We start from the raw sequence: 18597 nt of genomic DNA on the forward strand, positions 1-18597 counted from the left end.
GGCGAAAAAAATTGAATGGCGTGAATTTGCACAACCTGCCCTGCAAGAATGAATTCCTTTGGATTCGAAAAATGATACCTCTTATGCCTTACGTTCTGAAAAGATAAGTTCACAACTTGCAAATTTGGAACAGGAGAGTTCTGCAATTTCGAATTTCAACGATTAACTCCCTATTTCAAATTTTCGTGCCTATGGTTTGGAAAGAAAATGCAGATTTAAACACTTACACATAGCAATTTTACCTTGGGCGTTTTAACCTCCTGCGTGATTTCTTCAAACTTAGGGAGTTTGGAATGATTGCAATGTTTAGGGATCGCGGTTTTCTCCTATACGAACTTTGGCATTTTGCGTGCTCTTGCAAACCTTAAAAAAACGCGACACTTATGCCTTTTTCTGGCAATTTTCGAAGAATGGGGGGGTTTCATGCAGAGCTTAAAATCGCAATATTACCCTAAAATGCGAACTTCGGGCTTTTTACACTTCGTGCAAACTTAATAATAAAAACACCATGCTTCATTTCGCGATTCTCTGGCTGTATGCGAATTTCGGGATATGAGGGGGGTTTTGCAAACTCTTTATACTTTTCGCACTATCCCTTTAGAATGTGAATTTCGAGATTTTCGTGGGCTTTGCAAGCTTTTGTATTTTTTGCATTTTCTCCTAAAAGTGCGATTTTCAGTGAACTGAAGAGTTTTGCAAACCTTCAACTTTTCGCACCTATCCCCTATAATGCGCTTTTTGGGTTTTTAGAACCATTTGCAAACTTCGGCGATAATGAATCTTTTGGAAGTTTTGAAACTCTCTCAATATTCCCCTCTTATGCGAATTTCAGGGTTTTGACCCATTTTTCAAACTTTTATCTTTTACGCATTTTGCCAATTTCGGTACTTTAAGGGGTTTTGCAAACTTCGCACTTGGAGAGCTTTTTGCGAGTTTTCACTTTTTAAAACTTATCTCTTGGAATGCGATTTTCGGCGTTTCCACGCACTTTGCCAACCGTTTAACTTTTACGCACTTATCCTCCAAAGTGCGAACTTCAGCGTTTCCACGCACTTTGCCAATTTCGGCACTTTTGAGTGCTTTGCAAACTTCGCATCTTTTACCTTGTGATGCCATTTTCGGGGTTTTGACCCACTTTGCCAACTTCTGCATTTTGAAGCATTTTGCAAGGTTTTCGCACTTTTTACCTTCCAACTGGCAAAAATCGCCATTTTCATCCATTCTGTAAACTTTTAGAAACTCATGTAATTTCTCCCCCTTAGTGCGAATTTTAGGTTTTTTGGGAGGTTTTGAAATTTCGACATTTTGCATCTTTTATCTCTCCTATGTCGTTTGACGAAAATCGGCACTTTGGGTCCTCATGCGACCTTCAGACGCTTTATCCCTTTACTTGGCGGATTCTGCCAATTTCTATCATTCTACGCCTATCTTAGGCGATTTTTCAGGTTTAAATTGTCTCTTGGAATTTCATGTCGGAAGGCTCAACTGATCTCACGGATTCACAGGCTTCATCATCTCATGGACTGATTACAGGCACGCTCAAAAGGACGCGAGACACCCTGCGCGGAACTCAACAGGGCAAAGGCGAAAGGAACAAAAAAGAGGAAAGGGAACCCTGTCGGCGACATGGAGCATGTGCAACGCACAACAGGACATCACAAGGATGCCCTTCTATTCTTGATCAGTCGAATTGAGGTTAGGATACAAAAGAGGAATTCTTAGGGCTTTGATGGTCATTTATCATAAAATTATAAATTTCAACAACTCTATGCCACTATGGATGCCAAATTGTTTTAGCATTTTAATGCCACTTTCATGAAAAACACAAAATAGAACCGTGTGTGGATTCTTCTCTTCCAACTTGGCAAGGGAAGCTCCTTGATTCAATCTATTCCTAAAATCTATAATATGTAAACTAGATTTTGGGCTATGCACATTGTATGAATAGTCTTATAGCATTTTGCATGTAAACAAAATGCTTAAAAGAAACAATCTATTTAAATTTCCCTTATTGGATTCTTGCTCAGAAAATGTTTTTGTTAGGTATTCTCAAGTGCAAATTATAAATGTTTGGCAAATTCACCATGCAAGATTGATACAACAGAAGTAATAGAACTAAACAAATTTCAAACAGGGCATAATTTTATCTCTGCTAAATAAATTTTTAATACCATGATCAACAATGAACATCTATATTTTATGAACTTTCAGAATTACAACTGCAAGATTTTCAGCCCCAACTAATGCAGATTGGCACCTTCAAATTTGTAATGGATGGCTGGCATAGTGACATTGTCAAATCTGCTCGTAAATGTCTCTGTTGCAATCTTCAACAGCAGAAATTTGTAATGGATGGCTGGCATAGTGACATTGTCAAATCTGCTCGTAAATATCTCTGCTGCAATCTTCAACAAGCTGTATTTTCTGCTGTTGAAATGCTGTCATGAGCAGAGTTCTGGAAACAGGAGTGATACCTTACACTGCTCACACCTGTGATTACTCCTGTTCTGGGTTAATGTGATGTCCCCATCCAAATGCTAAATCTCTAGAACCAAACAACTAAAAGAAAGCTCCTTGTATTATCTTTATAGATGATAGAAGACATGAATAAACCATTACAAAGATGCCCCGGGTATGTCAAAGACGTGAAAGAAGAGATTTATCATGGCAACTTCTAGAGCTTATGTGGATGCAAGAACAATTCTGCAGAGTAGATATATTTTGAAGTAGACTTCAAAACAGAGATGTAGAGTTTCGTAGATATGAAACAACCCAACTTCTAGTTGTGACTGAAGAATGAAAAAGGCATTCAATTATGACATCAAGCAGATATAATATCAAGTGATTTTATTCAATGAAGGTGAACAACAATCAACAACAAAGATAGTTGACTTTATTCAATGAAGCCGACTTAAAATGGAGGTTCTGTTAAGGCTGACCTTGATGCCTACCGCCCAAGTTAATAAATCAAGTTTACTGGCCGACATCAGCACCCAAATTAACATATATAAATCAAGTTTAATCACCCAAGATGAAGGAAAGATAAAAAAAAAAAGGTTAGCGACTGTAAGTATTAATGAGCAGTGATTTGTATTAATAAACAAATTCAAATGAAGACAACGTTTAAAATAAATATAATAGCAATGGTGACCCAGCGATAGAATTAAAAGCAATTTTACAAGGTTAGAATCGAAGAACAAACATTTATCAAGGAATACGATCTATTGGGACAAGTCAGCAATATAATTAAACAAGTCAGATTGGACTTAGTCAAAAGAGGAAAAGCAACGATTTGTTGTTAAATAAACAACTTAAGGGTTTATACTTTTGTTGGTGACTTTGTTAGACAATGATTTATATGTAACTGGTTTATTACAAATTGCTAAGTGAAAGGATATTACTTGTTTAAGTCAGTGAAAAGGTGGCAAATAGACAATAACTCTGATCGATGCACTAAAGAAATACATAAGGCAGTGAACTGTTCATTTAGAACAAACAATCATAATGATCATTAAGACTATGATTTTTTCGGAGGATACAAAGGGGTGCGATTTGTATACAAGCTATGATCTATAGAAACATACATCAATACTAGCGATTGATTATATAGAGCAGTGATTTGTTTAGTATAAACAAACACCAAAATGCAGCAATTATTATAATAGAAGAAGTGCGATCTGTTAAAGGGAATTGATATGGAAGTGATTGTATCAATTTAGTCAAGAGCATTACAGGAAGATCATTTATAAAGAGCAGCTTTGTATATAGAATTGTAAAAGAAGATATATTATGCAGAGTTGACGTTGAGACAAAGAAGAAGATTTGGCAGTCATAGAGGAACAGATCGAGCAAATATAGAAGAGAATCTCATGAAGAGGTAAAGCAGACTTCGGAGTGGCATCATGAAGTATGTTGAAGAAAGGTTGTGAGAAATAGTGTGGCATATTTATAAGAGTTTTCTTTAGGAGATTGTAATCAACTTTGTGGCAGATTCATTATCACCATCATAGCAATTTGAGGAAGAGGGTTTGTGGAGAAAAGATTATCCAACATCCACTGAATAAGCAATGTTGATAAGGTGGGAGTGAAAATAAGAGAAAAAGAATCTGACAGATTACATACACCGATAAAGGAGCATTGTATGAACGTTATTACAGACTTGTGAAGGAATAAATAAAGAATTTCGTTGCAGATCTGAAAGAAAGAGTGTGCATTTAAAGGTGAAATAAAGAGCTCCATCATGGAAAAACTAAGAAGAAAGTATTGTTGCAGACCTATACCAGATTTGTAGAGCCACTTGAAGAGGAAAAACCGATAGCATTGATTGTGAAGATAAGTTCTATCTTCCGAACTAGTCTGAGAATTTTAAGTGAAATATTGTAATAAAAATATCTTCAGTTTTGATAAAATTATATTTATTAATAGACTACAATTCTCACTTCAAGTTGGAATTGTTATCTCAAGACTAAATTATGGTAAATCTCAAACAGGGACATTACAGTTAATGGCTGGTTTAATGCAACACTAATTCTATTCCCAGCTTATGACCCTACCCAAGAGTGCTACGACCTCTCCAATGACTATTAGTAGGGGCTGTGTGAGGTTTATGGGTATTTTAAGACCCCATAATAGGCACAATTTTCCTCTTTTCTCCTTCACACCCCTTGAACATATGTGTCAATATCCTCCAAGGTTGTGACTGAAGAATAATGATGAATAGTAAGTACTCAATAGATACTGAGCGGGAGAGCGGGAGCGGGAGCGAGAGGGGTTTTGTGCGAAGGAGTTGCAGAAGATGGGGAAGATGGTGCTGCAGATGAGGATGGTTTCCTCCCTCTCCTCCTTTCACCTTCCATGCCGCGACTGTCTGATGGGGCTCTTCGTGGCTCTTCTTTGCTGGATTGGTGGGTGGAGGAGTTTGGTGCAGAGGAAGGAGTGGAGGCTGCGGCAGCGATGGAAGCGTTTTTTTGGCTTGGGTTTTTTGTGGCCTTTGTTTTTGGTCTTCAGGGGTGTGCGGTGGTTCCTGTTGATGGCCTTTTTTCTAATCTTTCTTTGGTCTGTGGTGTTCTCCTGCCTGTGTCTAGGATGGTGTTTGGGAAGATCTGGGACCCTGGCGGATCTCTTGTGGAGAGGCTCTTTGTGTTCTCTCATTTCCTTTGTGCTGAGGATTTTTTGCTGTTCTGGCCTTTGGTGCTCTGGTTCTTCGAAGGAGCTTCTTTTTTTGGTTCTTCTTTGTTGGGCTACTCTCCTATTGAGGTGGAGAGTTGTCTTTGGTGTGAACCTTTGAGAGGGGTTTCTTGGCTCTTGTTCTTTTCCCCTCCTTGTCTATTAGAGGTGACCATATTTCCTATGGAGGTGGATATTTGGTGGAGGGGAAAGGGTTGGTTTCTGCTTGCCGCTGGAGAGTGCTGGTTGTTGTCTTTCTGCTTCATTCTTCGTCCTGTAGAGGTGGAGATCTTTCCTATTGAGGTGGAGAGATGGAATGTTGGGGATTTTCAACTTTTGGTGCTCCTCTTGCTGTTGGCTATGGATGTTTGTTTCTTTTCTCAAAGGTGTCTCCTTGGGTGGGTCTGGAAGTTCTTTTTCCCAGACTCCCAGCTTGTCTCCTGGACTGGTTCCTTTTTGTTGTTTCTTGGTTTGGCCTCCTTCCTTCTGGTTTTTGGGGTCTTTATTCCCCCTTTTTCTAGTGGTGGGTTCCTTGTTTATCCCATAGACAGGCCGGTTGCTATTAGTTTTAAAGGGCCCAGTCGGTCTTTCTGTTGTCTTTGTTTTGGGGAAAATCTTGTGTTTGGTGTTCTAAGCTCATTATTTAAGGTTAAGGGTGCCTGACAAAACCCTTGGTTGCTGGTTTTGGGTTCCATTTTAAAACCTAGTTTGAAGGTTGAGGCAGCCTTTCAAAACCCCTACTGGCCAGATTCAAAGTGTATGAATATCTGTTGTAATCTGGTGTTGTTATTGAAGGTTAGGGGTACCTTTCAAAACCTTGAAAGTTGGCTGAGGGTGCTTGTTATACCCTCGATTATTACTCTTCCGTGCTATAGTTTGGAGTTGTAGCTTTGTTGGGTGTGGCGTGACTATGCTGGTTGTTGCTGGTTTTAGTCATCTTTGCTGGATTTTGGCTGCGGTTTTTCATTGTTTATTTCTTTTAGTAGCCTGCTTTGTTGGGTTCTAGATCCCGGTAAAATCTATTGGGTTTCGGGTCCCTCCAAAACCTGTTTGGGGTTTCGGGTCCCCTCAAAACCTGCTTTTCCCCTAATCAAAAACAGATACTAAGAGGGGGGGGTGAATCAGTATAGACAAAAACTTCCTTAAACCACTTTGACTGCAAAGACTGCACTAACTGGTAAACAGGATCACCGATCTAAAACAGGGCACTACCGGTAAAACACAGTGAGATTGTGAAACACACAAACCGGTAACACTTAGATCCTCTCACAACCTAATCTCTCCTTTCCACTTCACCCATATGCATAAACAAGTAATACATCAGAAATATAAAGACCATTGGATCAACATGCATTACCACTTAACAGAAAACACTAATCATCACATGAAAAAGCATCACACATGACACACTGATTTTTCTCGTGGAAACCCAACTGGGAAAAACCACGGTGGGGATGAATACCCACAAGTTGTTTTTGAACTCTTCTGAAGTCCGCTCTGTTAGGAGCCTAGTCTGGTTAAGGACTTTACAATAGGTTCTGCTAGGAACCGATCCTGGTAGGGATCACCCGGTTAAGGGATGGCTAAATAGTCGGTTAAAGGTTAGAACCCTGCTAAAGGTTACCTCGCAAGAGGATTTGAAGAACTCAATGAATTTGAGTCACCCTGTTAAAGGATTTACAGAAAGCCTGTTAAAGCTACCCTGTTAAGGGATTTTCCAATTGAAGAAATGGTTAGAAGTCAACAGGTAATACACTGATCTAATAACAACACTCAATGCCAAGACAGATCCATTTTAGTTCCTTTACTTCTGCAATCACACTCTGTAGGTATCAACACACTTCTCAGGTCTGGCAAGAATCAAGTATCTCTTCACTTGGATACACACACAACATTGGCCAACAACTTCACAATGCAAATCATCATCGACCTTATAGGAAACAGATAGGTCGGTAGCATAAACCCTAAACCCTAAACATTTAGGTTATCAATACAGTCGGTCCAATCCTGACCGTTCAAACACATTGCATTGAATAAAACAGTCTTGAAAAGATCTCAAGACGTTCTCCATCGTTCGTTCTTTGCCTCTTCTGGAAACTGATAACCCATCACGCGCTCTCCACCGTTTATTGAGACTTCGCACATTCCTGAGGTAGATAGGATCAATCTTCTTCATGCAAGATCCTCAAGAAAATCCTTCACGCGCACAAGGTTGACGTGGCAACACGATTTGATCTTCATTTCTATGCTAACCCATCACAGGATGTTGTCGGTCGAATCACACAGACTTGGAATGCATCAACCAAAAACCCCGATACAAACTTTCCATATACCGGTTCACATACCGGTTCACTTTCGGCATATATCGGTTCATTACATCATACCGGTTCACACTTCATCATACCGCTTCACTTGTACCATCATACCGGTTTACTTGTATCATCATACCGGTTCACTTGCCAGGTTGCTTACTTCAATATACCGGTTCATACTTCAGCATATTGACATCAGTGACAACATACAATATCATCATGTCATCACACTTCTGCACATATGCCAACAATGACTACTTTCAAACTGCCATAAACTTCAAAAATAACAATCGTTGCGATTTTACCTTTACTAGGCATCACCATACAAGGAGTAGCTACTATTTTCAGCAGAGTTTTAGTATGAGTCGAAATAACTATTGTTGCAATTTTTACCTTTACTAGGCTTCAGCATACAAGGAGTGGCTACCATTTTCAGCATAGAGTTTCAGTATGACTTGACCAGCTCTATAGAAAATCAACTCTTCACACATTTATTTTACCTGCAAATTCCCACAAAGATCTCTTATTACAAATCAAGTTCCTCAATGTTTTTTGGCAGGAGCTTTTTAGATTGGCAGGTGCAGAGTTGACACGGACCACCAATTATCACCCACAATTATAAATAGTTAATAAGCGCTGAATTTTTAAGAAACTATATAGTAGTGCATCAAAAGGCTTGGGTCAGATGGTTGTATTTGGGAAACACCACTACAACACCACTCATCACATGAGTATAGGCATGAACCCTTTCAAGGCATTGTATGGGTACGATGATATATCTTTTGTAGACTTGGTCATTTTTGATGGTAGAGCACCCAAGTCTAGAGATCAGATATAGGAAAGCTTTGATATTATGAAGGCTTTAAAGGAGAACATCCAACAGGCTCAAAATCAGAAAAAGATGTATGTTGATAAGCATAGAATAGAGAGGTCATTTAAGGCTGGTGACTTGGTTTTCTTGTGGTTGCTACCTTATTGGCAGTCCTCACTTAAAAAGAGCGGCGTAGATAAGTTGAAGCGATAATTTAATGGCCTTACAAGATCCTAAAGAGGATTGGAGAAGTTGCATATGAAGTAGAATTGCTTGAGCACAACAAAATTCACGTGTTTCATTTTTCGTGTCTCAAGAAGGTACTTGAGTAGCACATTATTCCTTCTATAGAGTTACCACCATTAGATGAGGAAGGAAAATTGATCATGATTCTAGAAGTTATCATTGATATACAGGAAAAGAGACTTAGGAACAAAAGCATTTTGGAGTACTTGATCCATTAAAAGGCTTTTCCTCAAGAAGATGTTACTTGGGAAGGGAAGTAGATTCTTCAACATCCTAATCTGCAATTACTTGAGGACAAGCAATTTCAGGGGTGGGGGGGAGGGCTGCAGTGTCCCCTTCTTTGACCTAGGTGTTCAAAGAGGACCCTTTAGCCAATTTCATTCCCATAGGTTATTTTTGGGGTTTCAAGAGGGAATATTTTAGTTAATTAAATTTAAGTTATCCTAAATTCTTATTTTACAAGCAAATTTGTTTAAATTTTTTTTATATATATATTTGAAGTGACCATTTATATTAAAGTGATTTTTCAAAAGCCCAAAAGTGTAATAAAAATAAAAATAGATGTTACTTTATGAAAATTAAGTATAAATTTTCTCAAAAGATTGAGATCATATAAAAAGGGTTAAAAATGGAAATTGGATTTCATTTGGTCATTTTTCATTCTTATTGTGAAGTTTGAGCAGCTTGCTCCAACAAAACCCTAGGATGAAAACCCTAAGGGATTATTGGCTTCGGTGAAGTGTTTTCTCCCTAGGCAATCTTGGGTGAATTCACATAGGATTCATGAGTAGTATTGAATGTTTTTGGAGAACACTCTAAAGTTCTTGGAAGCACATGATTTCTCCCTAAGTGTAAAAAAAATTACTTGCTTTGAAATTGTAATAAAATTATAATTATATCATGTACTTTTTGAATTTGTTTCAAAATTTTTATACTATTTTAGGTTGCTAAGACTTGATTCAAATCACAAAACCATCTATAGACAACTTGTGAAAGTGTAAGAGGTATTGTGCACCTTGGCCATCAACAACCTTTGAAGTGTATTGAGGTAGTCAAATATAGAGAGCACCTATAATGTCCCCATTTTAAGCAAAATTGATTTGTGAACAATTATCACAATTTCTAAGTTCTCCCTAAGGGTAATTTGAGAATGAAAGGTTTGTGATAAGGAAACCAAAGATGAAATTAACATAATTAGGAATGAAATCCTTGAGTCTACTTATTAGAAAGAAAATGCATCTAGGGACATGATGTCGAGTAAGAAAGAAATTGGATGTGAGGAATCTATATACTAGAACCTAAATACCTTGAGATAAAGAAATCAGATGCTCTGAGTTTATTTAACATTACACTTTCATTAAAATATTAAGTCTCAAAGATTGATTATTGTGTTGATGTGACCCTTCCTTGACTCCTTTGGACTTATTGGGCTATTTGTATTAAAAGGCGAAGAGATCATTGAAACGAGGCCTGATAAAGAACCAAATGCAATGGAACAATAAATGAAGTTGAAGGAAGTTCATTGAGTTTTCGGACTTGTCAGGAGGAAAAGTTAATCTAGAGAAACCAAAATATGTAATATCCCATTTAGATATGGTAGAAAAGTTATCTTGGTTTTAATAATTCTTGCTGGCTTCATACAACGGTTGTGATGGAAAACTTGGAAAAGTGAGAAAGCACTAGAGATAAGGAATCTAGACATGATGAGTTGATAAACCAAATCATATATACTTTTGTTACTTCCCCCAGTCCATTGGAAGAAAAAGGCATATTTGGGAATGAATCTAAATTGGAGGGATAAATAAAATGTAACCTAGAAAGATTTAAAATCCCAAAATCATAAAGACATGCACCTAAGTCTTAAATAAAGAAAAAATATCTTGGGACCCACCTCACACCATCATGACCATTGAGATTGAAAGCTGGAAAAGACATAGAAAAGGTTGTGAGAAGGTGACCGGACACAATAAAACATTCAAAAGGTTTTAGTGGACCTTAGTTAAAAAAGACTACCCTTTCTCTACTCTATATCAAATGGATATCCCCAACATAGGCAATCAAACCAAAATAGACCAGATCGATGGCCAAGAACAGATATCGGGATGATAAAGGGGAAACATTGCAGAGACAAACCATGCAGTTGCATGGATTTTTACATGAAAATCTGAAATAACCAAGGGAAATAGGAAAAGAAAAGCAAACAAAGATTCAAAATAGGGATCCCTTGTTTGAATCAGGCTAGGGTATGTTCTAGCAACAACACCGTCCAATTATTTCAAACTTTGTGCATTCATTCTTCCAACACCTTGAGTATAGGTGTGCTGGTGTGAAAAAGCATTTTTTTGGAGCCATCAAAGCCAATGGTGAAGCTAGATTTCTTTACTAAAAGTAGAATTTTTTAATACCTTTTGTAGAAGACATTTTGATATGGGGCTGGGGATATGTGAGGGACAACACACAATTTTTTTTTAAAGTGTTAGGTGTGGAAATGATTCGCATAACTATATCTGTATGTACATGCACACACACATGTTGGTATTTGTGTTAGAAATTATGTTAGTTCTCACATGGGTATAATATTATGTGTTATATTGAAACAAAAGTGAGTAATAGTAACAACTCATGTGGCTATTCAAGGTGTCAAAGTAATTGGTTGTTATTGTATAATGAGTTTTTAAAACAACTCATTATATTTAGATAAGTCATTTAGGGAGTTTCTGATAATGTAATATCTAAAAAATCCTATAAATATGTATTGAATAAAGTGTGGAATACAGAAGCAATATTATTTTGTTTGTAAATTTGTTAATGTTCGGCTTCTACCACTATCCATATTTCTAATAACACATACATTATTTATTTAATGAGTTTCTCCAATGCTTGCTAGTTTATAATGGAATATATATGAATACATGAGATGTGTGCTCTTAATTGTATTAGACCCTTTTTCTGAATCATTTAATTTCAATATCTGCTTACAATTGTCAAATTTTTGAACAGGGTAGGGTGACACATAAAGTATCATCTAGAGGAAAGTATGTGTCAGTAAACATTGGACCTGTTAAGGTTGTTTCAAGTGACCAGGTTCTCTCTCTCTCTCTCTCTCTCTCTCTCTCTCTCTTTCATGTTCACATGCACAGAAAAGATAGTCAACCCAATAATCAAAGGGGCAAACTATAGTTTTTGTTCTATGGTATTACTTTTATTCTTCTGCTTTCAGAGACTTACAGTTTGCAAGTTAATCATCTTTTAAATTTACTGTTTTTATTTCCTTACTCTTTCTCGAGTTGTGGATATGTATACGAAAATATATTGTTTTTTGAAAAATCTACTTTAGCATTTAAGTTTTCACCTGAAGTACCTTATTGCACAAATTTGGATCACTATAGTGTGTAGAAGGAACACATGAAAACCCTATATTTTGAAATCTGAAAAGCAAAGTCAGTCTCCCTACTGCTCATGGGGTACTCATTATAATCTGTTTTTCTTCTGAAGGCTATAGTATGAAAAGTTACTTCTAGTTCATGATCTAATTTGATTGATATAGAAACTGAAAGAAATGCCTTTGACTTGATAAATTCAACTGTTGCTTGTATATATATCAACACATGGAAGTAAAGATCTTTCAATAATACTGATGGACTTACTTTTATAGATCTTATCTTTATTCTTCTCATACCTACTCCACGTTCTATTATTTAATATTGGATGCATTAACATCATTGGAAATGGAGTTGAAATTGAAACTGGATAGATTTCAAGTGTATAATGCACTGCTTTATGTACTAGGGTGTGTGTGTGCGTGCGTGCGCATGCGCATGCGTGTGTGTGTGTGTGTGTGTACATACTACATACATATATACAGATATACTTTTAGTAGTCAAAATCATCAATCATTCGATGAGTTAATTCCTTCCTTATATCGATAATCTTGATTGCCATTCAAGTCGCTATATTTGATCAGTGCCTTATCATTGCTTCATTGTCTTTATCACAGCATATATGGTGTAATCACTGCATTTTTCGTCTCCATTGGCTTGTTACTTAATCGATCCCCTTCTTCAGGGTATATTGGCCGTTGATTGCTGCATATAGAATGTATTTCATTCACTGGTAATTTGTTGCCTTAGATGTCCTTTAATATATTGTTGTTTGTTTACTCATATCCATCTCTGCATATAAAACCGTTGTCATAAAGGACTCAGTCATTGTTCTACTAATCACTAGCTGTCTCGGTAAAGTCCAACCATCCATAGAATACCCATTATGAATTATTGCACATAACATAGTCTTCCTATTCTTTAATTACTTCTTCTTTGTACTTTTATCATCCTTTCTTATCCTTGCTTTATTAAGTCTTCCATTTACTATCTATAAACATAGTTATCTTTCCTTATATGATCACCTATATTCTTCATTGTCTTTCGTTGTATGGGCTTTGAATACTAATATCATTTATAAAGATAATACAAGGAGCTTTCTTAACATTAACAATACTGGATGGAGTCTTGTTTGGGGACATCACAGAGTCTTTCTAGAAAATTGGTTAGTTAATTGCTGAAAACTTGCCAAAAAATTGTAAGATCAACAGTAAAACTCACTTGTTGGAATAAAAATGGATCCCACAGCCAGAAAAATTGATGAGATCATTTCATTTTTATAGGTGAATTTTCGCAATTTTCCTTTATGCTCACTTCACATGTTGAAAAGATTGTCACTTTTTCGACACATTTCAGGTGATTTTCACAAATAAAAAATCCATGCTTGCTCCTTCAACATGTTGAAAAAATCGTTGAAAACTCATCAGTTTGAAGGATTGTGTGGTCTTGAAGGATCTATTTGGGCCTACTGGGGCTGCTGTCCTATCCATTTCGTAGAGAAGCTGAAACCCTCATCACAAAGATCAAGCTTGACTGACATATGCAAAAAAAATAAAAATCCTTGCTTCATTCATGATGGTCAAAATCTGAAAACGCTCTTTATGGACACCACTGCATGTTTTATTTTTAAGACTATTTTTTGTTGTTGCTCTAACCTCTAATTATAGGCGCTGACTTTTCAACTTGGTTGACTCCTTTTAAGTGAGTGCTATTTCCTTTTCACTTAGCCATGTCAAATTGTGTCATAATGGTTTTATAACTGCTGATTTTATCTTGTGCATCGTTTCTCCTTGGACGCACTATTAAGAAAACTTTCTTTGGCAATGTTTGGTGGTGTGATGTTGAAAAAAGCATCTCAATGTGATTTTAGAATGAGTTAAGTGTTTGGCATGGTTTCGTCATCAGTTTGCCATCTTTAGTGAAAGTGGGTGGAAGTTTCCAGTCGCTTGGGCATTGCAAAAGTGTCCCTGAGAAGAGTTATTTTATGTTCTTAGGTTGGTTGCAGATTACTATCTGCTTTGCCACCATTTGAACAATATTTTCCATTGGCAAGGCCACTGTAAAAGCATGTTGATCATGACACTCATTTGAACTCTCTGGTAGCCATAATTTAGACTTGTCTTTGCCATTTTTTGACATATTTGCATCTTTGACTAGCTTAAGCCACTGGAAAGTTTTGCCAGATTTACTAATTTGGTTTTCAACCCAAGGCATGTTTTTGTGCTAAATTTGCCATTTGGGGACCATAGGCACGAATTTGTCATGGTTAAGCTACTAGAAAGTAGCACTTATTTCTATGAATCCAGTATCTCTCCCTTAATCTATCAGTCATTCATCTTGTCCTAATATTGTCACTCAGATAGCGTGTTGCAATTTCTCATTGTCATTTACCAATCTTTCATTCAAATCCAAGTCTTCAACACTAAATACTCATTTGTCTTGTGTTGGAGCTATCAATCTGTTAAGAATTTGATCATCTTTGTTCATCATTCCTAATTCATGAGCAATTTGCAAACATTGTTAGTTGACAAACTATATCAATATTTGATGAGCTTTGTAATTTGAAAGGAAGGATAACTTAGCTGATATTTTTTTTTTTTTTGATCGGTAATTGGCCGAAGCCTGAATAGCTTTTGACTGGAGCTATGAACCAGTGGGGACACAGTAGGGGGCCCCATCCCCATTACATATCTTTGAATTATTATTATTATTATTATTATGTTTGATTAGATTGACCCCAAGACCTTCCCCATCCTATGGAAGGCCAAGAGTCACAACTTAGAATTCCACTTCCGATGTCCTTATTGGGAATTGAACTTGGATCTCCATGGTGAGAACCCAGTGTTTTAACCAGTTAAGCTCAACCCCTTGTACATAACTTAGCTGATAGTGATAACATGATAAGAATGGCATGGTAATTGATTACAAACTTAATTGAAAGCAATGTTTGGTAGAGGTACCAACAATTGGCTTTTTTGGGGGACCATGGGTCAAACTTGGGGAATATTTGGTAAAAATTTTGGGCAATAGAGTCAAGATTATACTAACATGTATGGTCCTTGACATTATGGCTAGCTCAAATCCACCAAATTTTAACAATTAATTCAATTCCTATCTTTTCTTATCACCAAGTTTCTAGTGTGAGCAAGGTGAGGGAGCATACAAAAACAAGTATACAGACAATTAATAGAATGAACAACTTATTGGCAGCTACTAACCAAACTACAAACAATATCAAACTAATAGAATCAATTGATGCCAAAATGACATATAATGATATGCAAATTCCGATCATGCCAAACTGGGAGATTGTCGTGTCCCATTTTTCGGACAGAGAATAATTTAGTAATTTAATTTAAGCTACCAGAAAAGTAACCTTAATTTATAAAAGGCAACTTATATTTAATTACTAAATTAATAGTGCCTCAAAAGTGATATTATAAAGTGTTTCTAAAAAAGGGCCTAAAAAGATGTTCTCAAAAGTGTTGCTAAGATAAGGGGCAATTTGAAAAATACTAAATTAAAATGAAAAATAATTCTAGGAACTTCTTGGGGGTTAAAAATAGTATTAGGTTTTCATGAAATGAGTTGGGATTGAGGAAAAGGAAAGGTGTTTGTGAAGATTGAACAAACCCTTTCCTTGAAGATTGAGCATGTGTTTTGTCATATTCCCGTGTAGACAACGGGCAATGATTAGAAACATTAAACAATACATGTACATAAATATATATATTTTAAATACATAAATTATTTTTACCGCTTAAAGTATGTTTTATCTTAACTAGTGGGAGTAATGACATTCCCAAGCCACCTCCGGAATAGATGCCATGTTTCGAGGGGAATCGCGTGGTTTCAAAGAGGTATAAAGCTGCACCCCAAGGAAACACGGGAGAGGAGGTGGCAAGGAGAGAAGGGCAAGGAGAAACATCCAATAGGTAACTTCGTTATTCAGTAATAATATTTATTTCAGTTTTCATAATTTATGATGCCTAGACAACCATGAGGACTGCCCTGGGAACGCATCAGTCAGCAGACGATGTGAAAGGGCTAGTCGCTGGTTCTTCCCAGCGATAAAGAACCAATGCCTAGTAAGCATCCCTCCCCATCGCCAGCAAGCTGGTACGTCCCTAGGCCAATCCACTTAAATGTCGAAATGATGAAGTATGTCTTTGTGCAAGTTGTATTAAATCTGCTTTTATTCCTCATATAACAGTAATTAATATAATTTAATTAGTGGCCCAGATTAATTGCTAAATGGGTTCCATGCCTAAAAATGTCTTGCCAAATGAACTAAGCACATCTGTAATGTACAAAAGGGTAAAATGAACTTAATCTTCATGCTAGATAGGTGTTGGTTGAAAATTTTGTACACTTGGGGAAATATACAAAATTGTGGTTTCAACCACAGCGTGTGAGTAAAACTCTCCTAATTAAGGGAAGGCTCCCCTTATCTAACTACAAATTTGAAAATAAAATAGGATGGGTCAACAATCTTTCTTCTTCTTTCAAGAAAGACAATATCCTTTTCTCTTCACAGAAAAGGATAGCGATTTGATATAAACAACAGTAACCACTTTCAAAATGAAATGAGAGAAAGGAAATGAAGTTTCTTGAAAGCAAAGACTTTGTCACTTCCTTCGGGACGGGACAACAATATCAAGCTCAAAGACTTGATTATGTGAAGTCCTATCTACCCTTTTCTATACTAATGCTATAAAGAACAAATTCTAACAGCTCAAAGATTGGAATATCTTATTCTTTTTTACTTAAAACAATGGGAAGCAGTATAAGCTCAAAGACTCACAGCTATTTCTCACAAAATTTGTTCCTAAATTTTCCTAAGAACAAGTGAAAGCACAAAGACTTATAGCTTCTCTCAACAAAATATTTATTTTAATCTATATTAACCTCAACTACTTGCAGCACAAAGACTGCAAATCAGATGTGATTAAGCTCTTTAGGAAACACTTGGAAGAAAGATAATATAGAACACAAGCTCAAGTATGTAGCACAAAGACTCAAAGCTTGAGCAATTTCCTTCTATTCCTTTCAATTCTTGAATTCACACATGAAAGCTCAAAGACTTCTTTGCTGTAAATTTGGCAAAGTTTTTGCTTGCTTTCCAAAAGATAAAAATTACAATAGACCCCTCAAGTATTTATAGAAGAGGAACCTTGAGAAAAAGGTGGGAGGATCTTAACTAACTTGAGAGATTCTCTCAACCACCAAGACTTATTCAATAACTAACTAAGACTTCAATAACTAACTAAGACTTATTCCAACTACAGTCCTAATTGAACACAACTTGTAGTTGCTTTACATGTAATTACAAAAGTGCAAGTAATGAGTTAACTTGCATTTTACAAAAAGACTTTTACATGTAACTTGTCAAAAGAAAAACTACAACTAAAGATTACAAATGTGGAAAAATACAACTTAGTGTTGAAAAACACTTAAGCTGTAGCACGTGAAGACACAAATCCTTCAAACTTCTGGATGATCATTTGTAGTTCCTCGGGATCCGGTTCATGGGTGATCTTGGCAACAACCATGGTCTTCACGATAGTATTATGACATCGGAGGAGCATAGAGGTGCTTTTATCCAGGATGGACTGGATTTCATGCAAAAAGATTTGGTGTTTTATCAGTATTTGAATTGAAACGGCCGAGAATTGTTCGCTCCTCCATTCATTATGAATCCTCATCTGTAAATCAGCAAGAACTTCTTCTTCTGGAATCAACTCTCCATCCTGACTTAATATGTTGCAAGAGGCCTTGTCACAATGAGAGACAATATCTCGGAAAACTTCACCCCGTAATCTCATTGTATCACCAATCTCCTCAATGAGGGATTTAAGAACAAGGGCCTTATTTTCCAGAAGCTCTTCAAATTCCAAGTACATGACCCTGGAAGAGATGATGGCATGCTCCTGTAGAACACTCAACTGTTGTTGGGGCATGGTACGCCAGATTGTCAAACTATCTTCAACACTTTCCAGATTCTTTTTGAAAGTATCGGAAGTTTGATCCAATTTCTCTTCAATGGTTTCCAACTTAGACATCGTCTGAAAAATGTCTTTCATCACTTGTGCACATAGATCATGAACCTGATCAACCCAGGAATCCAATGCTTGTACCTTCTGAGTAGCCCTTTCCACTTCACGAATTGATTCTTGGGAACCAGAAGAACCTATGGAGTTGCTCCCTTCAGCAACAGGTTTTGTGATTTTATGAACAACTGCCATAAGTTGTCGGTTTTCCTCTTCTAGCTTGTTTTTCTTTGCTAGAAGTTCATCACACCGCTGTACTAATGAAGCTACAGAAAAATGAGCATCATGTTTAATCACCTCATGCGTTTGCTTACCCAATTCTATTCTTGTAATTTTGTAATCAGCAGCTGACATTTCTTCAAGTGGCTTATTTGCAATGGGCTCAACAATTTCAGCTAGCTTCATCTTGTTACTGTCAACAGCTACTCTGGAGATAGTCTTGGCCTTTTTAGCAACCTTGGATCTAGATTGTTTTAGTTGCTGATAATCAAAGACATCGGGTGAGATTTCTTGCTTTTTCATCGTTGGAGTAAAAGAACTAAGCCATGGAGGTAAAGCCATCAACTCTCCTTTAGTAGCAGTTGTAGGCAAAGGAGAAGCAGTTTCCGTTTGAATAACCGTGGTCATCCTGG

General features: G+C 36.8%; 1 protein-coding gene across 3 annotated transcripts in view; it reads left to right on the forward strand.

Moving 5' to 3' along the window:
- The window catches only part of LOC131067508 (uncharacterized), a 215308-nt gene that overhangs the window by 112869 nt on the left and 83842 nt on the right, over positions 1-18597 (forward strand). For all 3 annotated transcript variants that reach the window (XM_058002527.2, XM_058002529.2, XM_058002530.2), the window contains exon 4: positions 11536-11619. In XM_058002527.2, the coding sequence (XP_057858510.1) occupies positions 11536-11619 (84 nt within the window). The remainder of the gene's footprint in view (positions 1-11535; positions 11620-18597) is intronic.

This window comes from Cryptomeria japonica, chromosome 10 (genome assembly GCF_030272615.1).
Source record: "Cryptomeria japonica chromosome 10, Sugi_1.0, whole genome shotgun sequence".
Taxonomy (NCBI): domain Eukaryota; kingdom Viridiplantae; phylum Streptophyta; class Pinopsida; order Cupressales; family Cupressaceae; genus Cryptomeria; species Cryptomeria japonica.